Below are 17,322 nucleotides of genomic sequence, written 5' to 3'. Positions count from 1 at the left end.
CAGGGAGATCTGAGAATTTTAACATCTTGAGTACCAATGCTTCTAGCCTGTTCCAACAGGCATGATACCAAGGTAGTGTCTCAAAAGAAAAACATACTTTTGTGGTAGATAACTGTGTTCTTGGCCTTTGAAAGACTGTGGTCACATTCTCATGAAAAAAAAACATTGTGGCCTATTTTGCCAGATACTTTATTTTTCCAGAGTAGGAAAATTCCCACCCTAAGGCACAGGAATTAACATTTCTAAAGAAAAAGTTCTCTTGCTCATAAATATGAGGAGGGTGTTTGTCAACTTCTCATCTATAATGACAGTCTAGTCATGGTGCAGCCACTATATTACTTTCTAGAGTTTTCTAGAACCTGGAGCCTCTCTGTGTCTCTGTGTCTGTGTGTGTATGCCTCTGAACACCTACAAGTGCACATGCAAAAATCCAGCAGAATTTAACTGTAGTTTACATTAGCCTGTGTTAATAACTGTCTCATTCCTTGATCTCACTCATCCTTATGACATCTTGTTATTACTTATCGCCCTATTTCACAAACATTTATAAATCCCTGCTCTGAATCTGGCTCTGTGCCTGGTACTGAGGATGCAAAGATAATTTATGTCAACCCATACCATTCCATAAAGTATTAGTGATATGCAAACCTGAAGAAATACTCCTGCCCTGGAGGAGCTTACAGTTCTGTCTTCTTTGCCATTTCCAGAGACTCAATTCTTACAATTCATGTTATTTATAAAATGTGTGCTTTTGGTATATAAATATTTGGATCCAAAAACAAAGCACGTAATTCCTCTTGAAGCGGTTTTCGTAACGGAACTCTCCTGTCTGGTGTCATGTCAACAGATATGCATCAGGCCAAGGGCCACCTGTGTTACACTTGTCTAAATATTGAGCCCATGATCACACAGGAAGAACAGAGTTCATGTTTCTTCAAGTCAGTAGCTCTTTTTCCTCTGACATAGTAAAAAGTCACTGATGTACTTGAAGAGACGAATATAAGAGAAAAAAATGTGAAAATAGTTGAAAAGTTGAAGTTATGGTATGATGTTTTCAAATGGTAGACTTAGAAATTTTGGCTTCTGGCTTCAAAGATTTGAACCCTATATATTAGCCAATTGCTGAAAACAATGTGAGCATTACCCCTCAAATGGTCTAAGATTGCTCTGCTGACCAGGTTGTAGCCCTTTTCTTAATGTGCTCTTTAATCTCACAGATACAGAGATGTTTTGATGACCTTCATTTGACTTACTTCAACATTAGTTCTCACATCTTTTAAAATATGGGGCTTTGGAGTCTAATCCTGGGCTGTTATCTGAATTGGATTCTGTATTGATAAAACGAGACATTCTGACCCTGGTTTTCACTATGGAAATGCTTGAGTCCATTTTGGTTTTTTTTTTTAAAACAAACAAACATTTTTAACCAGAATTATTGTGTCTTTGGTTGGTTTCTTCCCAAGTAGATTTGAAGACAAGGATTAGAAAACAAGCAATTTGTTGGAGAAATAATCCAAAGAAAACATTGCTAAGGGAGGAGGGAAGAGAGATGTGGAAAGGAAGGGTGTAATAACAGATTATTATAAAGAGGTTGACATTGTGGGCAACTAGGGCTCTGTCTAGCTGGGGAAATCTGGGAGACAGGGAAGTACATGCCTCAGAGTCATCCCACGTGAGGGGTCATCCATCTTGGCCCAGCCAAGAGGAGCCTCCAGAGGAGAGTCATAGCTGCTTGCAGTCTGATACTGTTGCCATGTCCCGGAAAGATGAGTGTCAAGGGAATGTGACTACAAATCATTTTCTTGTGAAAACTCTATTAAACGAATTTAATTCCGTGATCACTTTTCCATATGGAGTGGTCAAATGTATTCCTCCCTTCTTCTTTTTTTCTTTTTTACTTATGTTCTACCAGAGTTAAGCGATTATAATTTCAACTATTCTAAGTTTTCTCCTGTGGCCATTGTTTTTACTACATCCAGTGCCCTTACCTCTACATCTAAACTTTATTTTGCATATTTAGTTATTGTCATTTTTATTTTTGTTTGATCACATCTACCAAGAACAACCATGCTAAATTAGATTAAGAACAGAGTTCTGCTTGTATATTAGCCAATTGCTGAGATCATTGCGAGATTTACCCCTCATATGGTCTAAGACTGCTCTGCTGCCCAGGACTGCTGTATCCCAGCTCTACCTCTTCATAGTTTTGTGGACTTCAGTGAATTTACAAGTTAGCCTCCTTAAGCCTCAATTTATTATTGGCAAAATTGTGCTAATAATAGAGACTTTCTAGCTTCTTGTTAAGGATCAGTTAATGATAAGTCATTTAGAAAAATTTCTAGTCTATAGTAAGTGTCCAATATGTGTTATTTATTATTGTTGTTATTTAAGATCACTGTAATGATAGGCCAATTTTTTCATATATTGCTGATCACTTTGCCAAAAGTATACTCACTATTTGTGCTTTTCATATAGAGCAAATGGTTATGTTAAGATGGCAAAGTGTCCCACTTTGTTGGTTACACTGCTTGCCTCGTAGGGTTGTTGCCGGTAGGAGAATAATAAAACAATATGTTTAAGAGCCTGGTACACAGCAGGCACTATGCACATGCTTTTCCCCTTTTGTTTTCCTTAAGAGATGTGTCTTGACTCTGGAGGACGGGAAAGATGGTGTTCTCATGGGTTTCTTAAGCATTCCTAGAAGGCTGGCCTTCCGAAGTCCAGAAGGGTTTGAGAGCTACCAGTTTACATGTCATATTGAACAATCACAGTGAAGTTCCAATATCCTTTCTAAAATGTCTTAATAAAGGTTTAATAAAACCTTTTATTTTATTAAAAGCTTAATAAAATTTGCTATTCTTATTTTTTAAGACTCTCACTCTATGATTGGCATTTCAGGATGCTCTATGTGCTATTTATGATGATGAGCTCAGACTGTTTCTATAAAATTTGTGCATGTGTTTTGTGTTTTTGTCTTTTTTAGATTTAATTGTGGGTGCATTCGGAACAGGAAAAGTAGCTGTTTATAGGTATGTGGTTGGTGGTATACAATTTTTTTTAATTGAGATATAATTGACACATAACATTATCTTAGTTCAGGTGTACAACATAATGATTCAATATTTTATATATTGTGACATGATCACCACAATAAGTCTAGTTACCATCCATCACTACACATAGTAACAAATTTCTTTTGCTTGTGATAAGAACTTTTAAGGTTTATCATCTTAGCAACTTCCAAATATACAGTACAGTCTTACTAACTATAGTCACCATGCTATTATATTGCAGGACTAATTTATTTCTTAACTGGAAGTTTGTGCCTTTTGACCACCTTTACCCATTTTACCCAAGGCCCATTCCACCCCTGCCACCTCTGGCAACCACCAGTCTGTTTTCTGTATCTATGTTTGTTTTTAATTTTTAAAATTTTTTAGATTCCACATATAAATGAAATCATATGACATTTGTCTTTGTCTGAATTTTTTCACTTAGCATAATGCTCTCAAGGGCCTTCTATGTTGTTGCAATTGTAAGATTTCTTTTTTTATAGCTGAATATCTTATTGTATATATTTTCTTTCTCCGTTCATCTGCCAAGGGATGTGTTTTTCTAATTGTTTGAACTGCATTTCTTTTTGTTGTTGGTTTCCCCTTGAAGAGTATATCCCAACCATTTATTCCGGAGAACATTTAGATGCTTTTTTTAAAGTTTGGAGGAATTTTTAATCTCATCTTTTCGCTTTCATTTACCCCTGTCTTTTTATCTCATACTTGATAACCAAACTTCCAGTCCCTACTAGCATAATGTTAAATAAAATATGTATCTTAGCAGAACTTATAAAACAAAATATTTTTTAAAACAAAATATTTTTAGATGATACTATATTTAAATGCTCCCCTCTGCTTTAGAAATCCATTAAAGTGTGCTTATAGAGAAGGAATGTGGGGTGGGAGAATGTTACTGTGTCTCTTGGCCTCTATAATCAGGTGAGGACATTAAATTAGGAAACAGGAAGTACCAGGAATTCATAGCTTCCAATAGTAAGCATTGAACAACAGTTCAAATGTGACAGGTCTGGCTTCAAAAGCCGAACCATTCCCACACATTCACAATTTGTAATCTTGGCCAAGTTCCTATAACTTTCTGAGCCTCAGATTTTTCATCTATAAAATGGGTATAACAATATTTATTCGATAAGGTTATTTTAAAAGGATTAAATGAGAATCTGCATGTGAAGCACACAATTGTAACTGGTAGACAATTGGTGCTGAAAATTTTTAGATTCTTTTTCTTCTTAAAAAAAGTTTTATGGGAATGGAAGACACTAAGTCGGGATATCAAGACAAGAGGAAGATAGCTGACTCAGGTGTTCTGGGCACATATTGTTAACCTGGCTCCACTTCCAGAGAGATTCTGAAGTTAGGTTTCCTCAAGATTTTCTTCTTCACCAGTTCCCAACACACACTCAGAGCAAAGATTTATACCAGCCACTGTCCACCTCAGGTTATAGAGAATCAGATGATTGAAACGCCCAAAGAACCAGAAGGATGAGGCTCTGTTGTGGCCATGAGGGTGTGCCAGTCAGAGCTTGTGGAGTGAAACTGTCCGGCAGTCCAGCTGTTCTTCTCTGAATCCACCACCCATTTGCACCAAGGTCACATGTTCCATGAGCTGCTTCCAGCTCATTACTGGGCACACCATGGGTATAAACACAGGCTCATTCCTGTGAGACATTCAGCTCCTCTGACAGGCAACTTTGCTCCCCTGTGCCCTGGCTCAAACTTCCCTACTAGACTCCCTCTCATCTCTCGCTCCTCCTCAGGGATCCTCCCCGCCTCACAGTCTGACTGCTGGCTCCAGCCTCCTCCGCTCTCTCCCCTTCTTTTCCTCATTGATGCTTGCCCTCTAAATGTACATGTCTAATCCTGTCTTATTGTCTGCTTTTCCAAGGACTGGAGCTAACACAATATTGAAAACAAAACTATAGAACAGAGTATAGATAAATTGGGGAACAGAGTTTAGGAGAATTCCCAGGTAGCCCCATTGCTGTAATCATGAAATTATTCAAGTAATGTCCTAAACAACACTGGGCCCCAAGGCACAGCCCTCCCACCTGTCAGAGAGAAATGGATGTGAGGCTGTATCGTTTCATGTTGTCACCTGACGACTGGGCTCCCAGCTATCATTTCTTGGAACCGAACTTTAAAAATTGTCCTGTCCCCTTTTCCTATGACTTATACTCAGATGGTTATGGGTTGTGGGAATTGAGTTTAAACTAGTCCCCCTCCTCGAACTTGGCTGCACAGTAGGATCACCTGAAGGTTTGTATAATATTCCAGTGCCTGGTCCTAACCCTGGTGATCTGAGTCAGTTTGCCCGTGGTGGGGTGTGGACATATCACCTGTTTTAAAGCTCCTGGACGCTTGCATTTGCAGTCAGGATTGAGGACTCCTGCTCTGTGTGAAGCTAAATCTGCAAAACATGGCTAGAAAATTATCAAACTAAAAAAAAATCATTGACCAATAAGGTGAGAAAATTTGCAAAACTTAAGTACTTACCAATACAAGTGACCATGGGTTGATTTATTTCCTCAAAAATGAATACAGATATAGTAGCAGACCCCAGAGAAGTATTTCACAACAGTCTCACCAAGTACCACGAACCCACTCTGTAAACAAAGCAGGTGTGTGAAGGTGATTTTCTTTGCCGGGCCCAGAAAGGACATCCTGTATTTGTATTCACCAGCTCCTAGAGGTAATTAGTTGAGTCTGGTGCCCACCTGTTTAAGGGGTGGGGCAAATTCTCAGCACAAGGGCTAGGCGTGTTGGCAGTGGCCTCTAGAAGTGGAGTGGGCTTCTCCCTTTGGCTTCTGTGGCTCATTTAAATCCTGTGTTTTCTCCTTGCAGAGCAAGGCCGGTGGTGACAGTGGATGCCCAGCTTCTGCTGCACCCGATGATTATCAATCTGGAAAATAAAACTTGCCAGATTCCAGAGTCTACGACCTCTGTGGCCTGGTGAGTTAGTCCAGTCATATCACACAGGGATTTTGTGAAGACACAGCTCCTGGGTCTGTCGGTCTGGGGTGGGCCCTGAGACTCTGCACTTCTAAAAAAAACAAAAAAACTCCAGGAGGATGCTGATGCTGCAGCTCTGTGCACCAGATATGAGTAGTGAACAGTAAGTCTTTCAAAAATAAATAAATAAAAGCCAAGATCTGTGACATGATTCTGATTTTTTACTGTCAACTTATCACGTGTGAAAGCTACTTCAACCTGCAGGCTCCAGGTGAGATGAGAAATACAGGTGACTCTTGAATGACACAGGTTTAAATTGTACAGGTTCATTTAATATGCGGATTTGTTTTCAATAAATATAGTTGGCCCTTTGTGTCTGCAGGTTTCACATCCTCAGTTTCAATTAGCCATGGATCAAAAAACAGTATTTTTGCACCTCCAACTGCAGGTTCCCAACTGCAATCAAAAGGTATTTTTGCATTCATGACTGCAGATTACCACCTACTTATATAAAACACTGTTTCCGTCAGTGGTTGGTTGAATCCGCAGATGTGAGGGGCCAACTATAGAGTTAGAAGCTACACTGTGTGAGTTGGGAGTCATTGGCCCTAACCCCACCTTACTCAAAGGTCAACTATAGAGAAACATTTGGGAAAGTTCCTAATGAAACAGATAGTTTCATTGAGATCTCATTCAGATCCTTAGCATATTAAAAAAGGACATTAACTGGCCCTGGCTGGCGTGGCTCAGTGGGTTGAGCCCCGGCCTGAGAACCAAAGGGTCACCAGTTTGATTCCCAGTCCGGGCACATGCCTGGGTTGTGGCCCAGGTCCCCACTAGGGGGCGTGCTAGAGGCAACCACCCATTGATGTTTCTCTTTTTCCCTCCCTTTCCCTCTCTCTAAAAATAAATAAATTTAAAAAAAATTAACCAAACTGAAAATATAATAAAATACCTTGGCTTTTGCATTTGCATGTACTATGGATACCACTTTTTAGAGATACATACCAGAGGGGACCCAGAAAAAACCCAGAATTTATTTATTAAAAAATTGTGTATTTATTCTTACATGTTTAAACTTCAGTCACCTTCAAAGTACTCTCCATTTGGTGTAATACACCTATCAAGATGTTTTTTCCACTGCTCAAAACAGTTTTTGTACTTGTTGATTCTGATGCCTTTTAGCGATTCTGCTGTTTTTTTGTTTCATCTCTTCTGCATTGGCAAAACTTTTCCCTTTGAGGACTGTTTTCATCCAGGAAGAAAAGAAGTTGCTTGGGGCAAGATGACATGAATAGGGAGGGTGGGGCACAGAGGGGGAAGTCACTCTGTCTTTGTCCAAAAACTGCAGAACACTCAGTGCAGCGCTGGCAGGTGCACTAGTAAATCACCCATCATGAAATGTGCAAAGGTATTGAAAGAGTCTTCAGAAAAGAGTCACCAAAGCTGAATGCAGCCTCTCACAACAATGCCAGTTGGTGCAGTGATACAGATGGGCTCCTAGAACACTCACCTAGCAAGGGAAGCCTGTACTACAAGGGGCTCCTCTCGTAATGTCTTTTTTTTCTTCAATAGTCAAGCTTGGGTTAAATCGCTTGTTTTCCTGTGCCAAAAACAGATGTCGGTTTTGTAACATAGCATGTACAGTTAAAAAAAAGGTAAACACTATAAAAATAGAGATTTTTGTGTCCTAAACTCTATTTTTGTGGCCATGATCTCATCATTAGGATAGCAGAAGAATTATGCTTCCTTTGATTAGGCCATTAAAAAGCATGGCTTATACTACTTCTGAAAGAAAGGGTTGCTTTTGAATCTGGCCAATAATCCAAAGGGACTACAAAATGGAACTTGATTTTTAACACAACCTAAGAAAATGCCACTTTGTTTTTAATATGTAGGTCTGTAAGGGTCAGAAGTCTGTCCTACTGGGTAATGCCCCCAGGGTATATCCTCTGAAAAATCAACAAACACTTGGAGTGTTTGAGACTTGTACTCATTTTCCAGAGATGTGGTCTAACTCAGGCAGTACTTTTGGTTCCTGAGAATGGAGTCTTGACCAAAAGAAGTTCAGTATTTCCAGCCAGTTTTAGTGTGCGGTTGATGGCCTTTGGGTAGGAATTCATAGTAAAGTCAAAGCCTTTGAGGGTGGAGGGTGGGGGTGAGGAAGACCCTGAAGAATTCTTTGGAAACCATTCTTTGCTATGAGCTCCCGTTCTTGGAGGCCTGTCCTGTCCTTAACCAGCTTTTGAAAGTAGCTGGGAAATGCCCTGAGTACACTTTAAAACGGTTTTAAAACCATAAACTATTATAATGAAAGCCTGACCTGAGAAAATATGCAAAAGAGCTACCACCATCGATCCTTACCCCAGCATGATTAAGTGGACATGAAAGGAGCTGTGAGAACCACTTGGGAATGAGTATTAAAAATTCAGTATTTCCCCCAATAGTCATTCACAGCTGGCCGGACTCGAGGCTAAATTCTTCCAAGCAAATGTTTGTGGTGCACTCTGATATAAAGTGTTTCAAACTAGATAATTTTTTCTAAGAATTTTTAGTACAGTTTTTTAAAAATAAAATTTAAGTAGTTTTAACAGATTATGTGATACTGTTTGGTTTTATGGAAAGAATATTACTTTGTAACAACAAAATGTCTTTCTTTTCATAAACCATTTTCCTTGTTGCATTAAATCATGTTATTAAGATAAAATACAACTTGGTATGTGGGCAAATATATGTAGATGTCTTTATAATTACTTACTTGGTTCTATTGCATACATTTTCTGAAAGATGTTTCATTTTCACATTCAAAAATTTTGAATGGTGCCTCGGAGCATTAGAAGATGAAAGTTCATAGCTGGTTCAGTCTAGAATGTGTTTCTCTGATAACTTTTAAATTTGTTCTAAGAATTTAGCTCAATTTTTCTAAAATGGTTGAAAAGCATTTGTTGATTTTATTTTTTGTAATTTTGATCTGTATTTGGAATAACCTTGTATTGTACGTCTGAAAACTATTAAGTACAATCTAACTGGGGAATAGTTCTTTACTTCTATTGATGTGAGTTTCTGCATCTTTCAAATAGTTGTATAGTTTTATAAAGTACCCACTACTAGAAATTCTAATTTTCCATTTTACAAATTTAAAAGTCTATACACTTTTGAAATCTGAAAATAAAACCCTTCATATATGCCTAACCTTATGTAAAGTCTGATATTTGCTATCAGTGAAACAGGATTGAATTGGTTAGACTGAAAAATGAGTTGCTACTTAAATCCTGGTTCACATTTATCTCTTTCTTTCTCCATCACCCATGGCTGTGAGCATTGTTAAATCACAGAATCCTTACTCCAACCATTATTGCACTGGGCCAGGATTAGTGTTAGAGGATTTGTGGTGGACTGTCCTGCCCCTGACTTATCAGAAGCACTACAGACAGTTTCATTCAGAATTTATGTGATGAGGGAGCTGGGTTGATTTGTTGTTGTTTTTTTTTTTGTTCTGATCAGACCTATTCACACTACAATGCACTATATTGACCATGAACATAAATTCTAGTTTGAAATTTTAACTCAATTAATAATCATTAATAATAGTTCACAGCTTTCTTTGATAACCAAGGACTTCCAAATAAGCTGGACACAGAAAAATAATTCCAATTTTGAAAGCCAGGTCTGCTAAGAAATTTAAAGATGCAATTAATTATTCATCTTCTCTGAATATATCTAACTGAAGTAGAAGTGGGCTGGAATTTGTGATTTCTCTGGGGAATTAGTTAAAACACTGTAATAACAGAGAAATCTCAGGAAACTTTTGGCTTAATGGCATGTGGCAAATTATTTACCCTGAAGGGAAACATTGACTGAGGTCACGGTAGATAGATGAATCCCAGATGTGACACATTTTCATTGTTTGACACAGGAAGCTGACACATAATTAAAGTATGATTAGGGATTATTTATTCCTTTTGGATTCTGTAGAAATATTCCAATCATACTATATATTTTACTAGCAAAAATGTTAAGACTGTCATTAAATCATCCTTAAGTATTTTCTTATATTTTTACTTTCTTGGAAATGTGAAAAAGACCCATCTCAAAGGTTGGCTGTTAGGGCTTGACATTTTTCAGGAGGGAGGTGAGCACATTCAGCCAAGCCAGGCAGAGTCAACCAGCCATTCTTGATTCCTTCCACGGCCACAGAACAGGCCGGAGTGCAGGACGTCCTACAAGCCATGGCAGACACTGCTCTGGATTATGTACAAGGCAAAACTATAAAATGTCTCTTTTTTAATTTAAATATCTTATTGTTTATGCTATTACAGTTGTCTCAATTTTTCCCCCTTTGCCCTCTCTCTCTAGCTCACCTTCCCACTCCCACAGGCAATCCCCACACTATTGTCCATGACCAGAGGTCATTCATTTATGTTTAAAGTGTCTTTTGTGCACATCTGCCTCTTTTTATTGTCTTTATATGTCACATCACTGTACCTGCCTAGCTTGAGACAGCCACTCTATGCTCCATATGTTCCGTCTCTTGCCATTCCCTCTTCTAGCGTTTCTGCCTCAAATTGTACCCCACCCCCCAGCCGTTGCCGCCGAGTTCCCTTCTCCTTCGCAGCAGAGTGGGGATGTGGGTAATCACACCATGGTGCTCCATGCCTCTTAGGATTAAACACAGATTTTTTAACATGAATTTCAGAGCCCTGTTCTCTACCGATCTTTCCCATCTTGTGCTAATGCGCAAACCACATGAAATTTCTTCAGTTTCTTCAAATGGGGCCTGTTCCTGCCCATGTCCAGGCTCTGCCACTAGCTGTTCCCCTGCTGTACTGACCAATTCTCCACTCTCTGGCATTTGGAAATATTCATTTACTGAATAAAGGCAGCAAGTCATTGATTAATCAAGCCACTGATTAAATCAGCTAACCTCACCAGTCTTTTTTTCTTAATTGACTTTATTAGGATGACATTGCTTAATAAAATTATACAGGTATCAGGGGTACACAGTCCTATAACACATCATCTGAATAGTGTATGTATGTTTATAGCTAATCTTAATCTTATTAGTGTTGTGGCCAACCAGGAAGAGATATAGATATATAAATATATATATATATATATAGACACACGCGCGCGCGCACACACACACACACACACATGTATTTTTTATAAAAATATATGCATATTTATTTCTTTAGTTGCATGTGTATGATAATGGAAGTATAGAGGAAAACAATGGATGCATATATCTGGGGTGAGGTAAAGAAAGCTCTACTTCAGATTCAAAACTTTACTAACCAATAAATTATTGACTGTTATTTTCCATAGCTTTTCCTTAAGAGTATGTGCATCTGTAGAAGGCCAGAGCATTTCAAACACAATAGGTGAGTATGTCTTCATTTTTATACTCCTATAATATACTAAGTAAAGTCAACCATAAGCATTTCTCAGGACACACCACATAAAACTTTCAATGAGCCCTTTATTAATACCAAGATTTCTAGTGTATATATGGAAACTTCTATATAAACATTACTCAAATAATTGGCATTAATATTATCTTTAAAAACAAATAATTGTGGGGAAATGGCAGTTTGTTTTAAAAACAGCTTTTTTAGTTTGGGGAGTATTTCATAAAATTTTTCTCAGCTCCTGTATTGTTTTTGATCCCAACTATGAAAACAATGTTTCTTGAATAAGCAAAATGAAGTAGGAACTCATGCCTCTGATAAAATGCTGCAGTCACTGAATACTTTTCCTTTCCTGCTTATAGTTACTTAATTTCTGTTCTTTAGGCCTGACTGCCGAGGTGCAGTTAGATTCCCTGAAGCAAAAAGGAGCCATTAAACGCACGCTCTTCCTTGATAACCATCAATCACATCTCACCTTCCCTCTCCTGATAAGGGGGCAGAAATTCCACCAATGCCAAGACTTCATGGTCTACCTGCGAGTAAGTGTTCTAAAATCACCTCTCTGGCCTCTCACATTCAAAACCGAATTCCAAACTTTTTTTTCTCCATTTAACCATCATACATGTCCCATATCTATTTTCATTTTATTGGAGGAAACTTTATTTTAAGGATGCTTATTGCCATCTCAAGCTTAACTTCCTTTTACTAACCCACTGTTGTATTGCTCTTAATTCCCATGGATTTTTTTTTTTTTTTTGTTCACAATCTTGATACTAGCACTAACTCAGGTGGTTTTCATTTCTAACTGCCTCTCCCACACACAAAAAAACGTAAATGTTAAACACAATTTATTTGAATTTTTCTCCTATGTGTATGAGTTTATTTGGCCAGATTTTATCAACATGCATTTCGGAGCAACTCAGGAAAGTGTTTAGGAATTCGAAGCCTTTATTAAAAGTCATTTATAATTATATTTTTAAAGCAGTGGACTTTAAACAATAACTCCAAACGTACTGTGAAATTTAAAAAGCCAAAATATTTATAATACAATTACTTCATCTTCTTACCAGTTGTGAGGTTGTTAGTATTCTTATTTCGTCTCCTCCTTTAATGGATTTAGTTAGTGAGGGGAAACCTGGTGAAGGCAAAGTTTACAAACACACTCTAGAAAGCTTGGCTCATGACCCTTGAGTCGCATTATGACCTTGACCGGCACATAACTGAAGGGTGGCATGTTCACCACATGGTGTAAGGTGTTCTGTGTGCTCAGGGCTTGCTGCTGGTGCTACTCACCTCCTTGGAGTTCTGTTGGTTTTTCTGAGGAAACTTCAAATGTGCTGAAGTTGTTTCAAAGCTCATGCTAATGAAAACTTAAAGAAATGATAAGAAAGGAGAGAATCAAGATGTTTTCTTTCCCTGAGCCCAAGAAGACTCATAAATGGTCTCATAACATTTATTGTATATATGATTTTTTTTTTTTTTTTTACTTTGTGTTTTGGCCAGTGTGTGTGAGTTTTGAAGATCTGGGGCATCTGAAGATTACCTCTATAAGCATGTATTTCAGTGAAGCCACAGCTCTAAATGATTCATCTCTGAACACATTAATTAAGCTAGCTACTGCATACCACGTCATTTAGTAAGCTCACGGTGGTGATAATTGCTTCATCACTCACTTTCATTGGCTAAAGTCAAGTTCCTATTTCACAGACTAACATCTTGCAGCTAATTCACAGATCCTTTCTTGAGCTGGTGTTTTTTTTCCCCAGGATGAAACTGAATTTCGAGATAAATTATCTCCAATCAACATTAGCTTGAATTACAGTTTGGATGAATCCACCTTTCAGGAAGGCCTGGAAGTGAAACCAATATTGAACCACTATAGGGAAAGTGTTGTTACCGAACAGGTAGGTCCTCGACAGCCTTTGGTGGTATATTCCCATTCAGGCCCTGAGCACTGCTCCTGTGACCCTAAGATGAAATCTAGCCCTCTTTGTCCTTGTGCACAAACATGTAACATTTGGGAGATTTTTCTAACATGTTTCCTGAAACACTGCATTATTGTGTTTTCGGAAATCTGCCCCCTTGTGCAACCAAGATTTAATTTGTTCAAAATGTGGCTGTAATGAAAGCAATACAGCCTGTAATCCTCAAAACATTGCCAGAGTCACATTCTTTATAGACATTTCAGAATGAATTGGAATTGGGCTATTATGTAAACTAGCCTATATTGGGAGGTCACTGCCTAACATGGGGCTTCTAGCTGGGTAGGAGCATGCATAGCGAAATGAAAGCCTTGGTTTAATTTGTGGAATGGTTCATAATTTTCAAGAAGAAGGATGTGATTCAGGTTTTCCAAGATTATTCCTGATGTGTGTTTGCACAAAACAGGCTCATATCCTGGTGGACTGCGGAGAAGACAACATGTGCATTCCTGACTTGAAGCTGTCAGCTAGACCGTAAGTTTAAATAAATAAACGTGTACATTTTATCTAATGGAATACAGGTGTTTATTTAGGGCTTCTCTGGAGAAAGTATACACTTCCAACTACTATAAAAAAAATATGCTGCGTGAAATTCTTGGGATTGGCTACACTTTGGGTTAGCCTGTGGTTTGGGTCGCTTCTTTGTCATTGGTGTCAAGTGACACACCCCAAGATTTCGCCTGGGCTGTTTCATCTTTCAGCAGAAGTGAAAAAAAAATGTTTTTGTTCAAAGTAAACTCCTCTATGAGGTGGTTCAGGTTGTATTTACTTGTCTCAGTTCTGTGGGCAGAGGATTCAGACAGGCAGCTTCCATCAACACCTTGGCAGAAACTTTTTTCACGGCACCCCGTGACTCAAAGACATCCTTAAAACTGTCAAAACAAACTCAACTTTAATTTGCTGGGAAAAAAATGTAATGGCACTCAATGGAGTAAAGCAGAAGGTGTCACAAGATCAAGCAAGAATCAAAAGGCTTCCTGGTTGCCTGTAATGGAGGCACCAGTCCAGCAACTGGAGATTGCATTGCATTATGATATGGAAAGAAATCAAATTAAGATGTAAAACATCTCTGATGGGGAAAAACAGATTCATGCCCCTTTGCCCCCACCCCGCAGCACCTGTGTCCCGGCCAGCATTTGGAATTTGCTTGCTTCCTTTCAAGGAGACTTTCTCTAAACTTTACCAGTTAGTTAGCGAGTGTCCAAAGCAATAGAAGGGTCAGAAGTCAAATAGGCATTTCCAAATATTGGTTCAATTTGAAGTTTGGAGTGAATTAAATTTCCTCAAAATACCTCACAATCCTCCAGCAGCTATTTGTGATCTTTTGTCTGCCTCTTTCTTTCCTCTTAACATCCACTTTGCATTACATGTCTCCCTCTTGGAGTCTCTCAGCCATGCCTCTCCCTTTCTTTCCACTGCTAATCTTACTCCGGCTGATGTTTTCGGGGATGTGCTTGTAAGCCAATTGTTAAATTATCTAGAACTTTTGCTGGAAGATTTTTAAGTATGTTAGTAGATTGAAATGGACCACAGCAGGAAGACCCATACTACTAGAATCAGCAAATGCTACAAATAGGTGTGGTTTTCAGATTTTGTTTTTGTTTTTTTGAGATCTGGTTGTTAAACATTTATCAGTGCATCTCTCGCCATTTTCCGCCCCTTCCCATCCAGACATGGTTCTCTTGATTCTTATCGCCACCCCTTCATGACCATCTTCTTTTTGTCCCAGTCTTGCATTTTCCACATCTCCCATCTTTTCTTTCTGGTTAAGTCCTTAAATAAAATACTCATGAATCCAGAGAAGTATAGTATCTAATGATTCCTATTAAACTGCATTTCTAGAGATAAACATCAAGTCATCATTGGAGATGAAAATCACCTTATGCTCATAATCAATGCAAGAAATGAAGGAGAAGGAGCCTATGAAGCTGAGCTCTTTGTACTAATTCCAGAAGAGGCAGATTATGTTGGGATTGAGCGCAGCAGCAAGGTAATGCCTATCAATTATCTGAAGTAGTAAAGAGGTAGGTATATTTTGGAAGTCAAATCAATGTTAAGTAGAGCCATCTTAGGTGCGAGTTTCTTCCTAAATAAAAGAGAACAAAATGGCACTTTACTTTGTTAATCATAATCATGATGAGCCAGGAAGGAGAGAGATCTTAAACAGTATTAAGCTCTTAATAAATGGTATTAGGATCTTAAATGGACGATCTTTCTTGGCCATAGTGCAGAGGTAAATTGGCCAAAGTTTGAGAGCTGAAGCAAGAAAGAGAATACAACTGTCTGTAAGAAGCAGCTTACTAATTGGTGGGTCTATCACTAAATTTACAAGCTAACTCCCACCCTCACTGACTGTTTTCAGGCCTTTGTTTTGAGTTCCTTTAAGTTTCAAGTAGGCCTCAGGAGGTCTGGTTCTCATTATTGCTTATGGAGGAAGGTCCAACCAATCCCAGCTGAGCACTGATAACAACCTAGACAGGCACTGGAAAGGAAACACATTCATTTTTCTTTCTTCGTGGTCCACCTTTTTGGGCCTGGGACCAAGAAAAGCCAGGCCTCCGTCATTTGCCAGACCTGCAATGCCACTGTTTATTCAACTGACATGGATGCTTTTTATAGTCTTTCCTTCCTTATCAGAACATGAATCTTCCCACTCAGGGTATCCAGAGGTTCTGCTGTGTTTATAATTGCTTGGTCTAAAAAACCATTACAAATACATTATAGGGTAATGGAGAGAGTCCTTCATTTTCAGAAATATGCAGACTCACAATGAAGGGCAGAGACCAAGTTTAACTTTCTCTCACAGTCACCAAGGTGCTTCACACAGCGCGGGCGGTGGGTGCCCCATAACGGCTTGTGGGTGGATTTGTTCATTAGACTATGATTTATTAAATACATGTGAGTTTCCCAAAACTGCGTATTCTGAGAAGCTGGAACATGCTAATGATTAAATAACTTAATGAAAAATAATTCCTCTGAAGAGATAACCAACTGTTTTGATATTGGTATTTTATAGGCATTGAAAAATATCAAGAATATAAAATTCTCTCTTCACACCTCTAGTCACAGGGTTTATGTTTTGTTTAAATTGTCTTCTTGGTAAAAAATAAATAAATCTGGGTGGGTAATAATCACGTATCTTTGACAATCATATAATCATTACAAGTTTCTGTTGAAGAAATTCATAGATAATACATAAACCAAAAAATGAGCTCTAGTATGTCATTTTTAAATATTCCAGTGCTCCACTCATTTTGGCCTCAATTCCTTTCATGACACTTCCTCTGACTTCTTCGAACAGAGCATCTATATGAAAATGTTTCCCTTTCAGCAAAACATCAGTTTACTGTTCATTTTGTGGTGTGGGAAATATGGGAGAACATTTATCCCTTTTGTCTTTGACTGTAAATGTTACAACAGACATTATCCATAATCTGAAATGAGTCCTCCATTACTCCGCCATCAGCTTCTCTGGGGCTGAGACATCACATGGACTAAGCCACATTCTAATTTCTTCTTTGTTTCTAAGCGGTTTGAGGTTTGGGTATCTTCTTATTTAGACATGGTTCAAGTGTTTTTAAACAATTTCTTCTCAAGGGGAAAAGTATTAGGATTATCTGATTATAAGTATTGTTATTCTTTTGTTGAAAACATTCGTATTTTTTAAAAATGCAGATGGTGATCATCTCTTTCTCTGGAAAGGTTAACTGAGCCAGCCTTTTTACTTCCCTTTGGTGACCTTCCTTCTAAATTTTTCTAGGAATAAAGATCTATGTGCTTTATCTTTTTGTTACACATATTATTATTGTTGTTGTTGTAGTAAATTAAATGTAACATAAAGTTTACCAATTTTAATTTAATTTTTAATGAATTTATTGGGGTGATGCTGGTTCATAAAACCATACAGGTTTC

At 38.2% G+C, this 17,322-nt stretch overlaps 1 protein-coding gene across 1 annotated transcript in view; it reads left to right on the top strand.

Annotated features, from left to right (window-relative positions):
* The window catches only part of ITGA8 (integrin subunit alpha 8), a 165,699-nt gene that overhangs the window by 88,752 nt on the left and 59,625 nt on the right, over window positions 1–17,322 (top strand). Inside the window, exons 14-20 of the mRNA XM_054593425.1 lie at window positions 2,984–3,029; window positions 5,913–6,020; window positions 11,346–11,401; window positions 11,813–11,967; window positions 13,195–13,332; window positions 13,817–13,884; window positions 15,253–15,400. Of these exons, the coding sequence (XP_054449400.1) occupies window positions 2,984–3,029; window positions 5,913–6,020; window positions 11,346–11,401; window positions 11,813–11,967; window positions 13,195–13,332; window positions 13,817–13,884; window positions 15,253–15,400 (719 nt within the window). The remainder of the gene's footprint in view (window positions 1–2,983; window positions 3,030–5,912; window positions 6,021–11,345; window positions 11,402–11,812; window positions 11,968–13,194; window positions 13,333–13,816; window positions 13,885–15,252; window positions 15,401–17,322) is intronic.

Source organism: Pteronotus mesoamericanus, unplaced genomic scaffold (genome assembly GCF_021234165.1).
Source record: "Pteronotus mesoamericanus isolate MK-2021 breed Mesoamerican mustached bat unplaced genomic scaffold, CSHL_Meso_final contig_130, whole genome shotgun sequence".
Classification (NCBI taxonomy): Eukaryota; Metazoa; Chordata; class Mammalia; order Chiroptera; family Mormoopidae; genus Pteronotus; species Pteronotus mesoamericanus.
The sequence above is the reverse complement of the archived record's forward strand: the minus strand, read 5'-3'. Positions and strand labels throughout refer to the sequence as shown.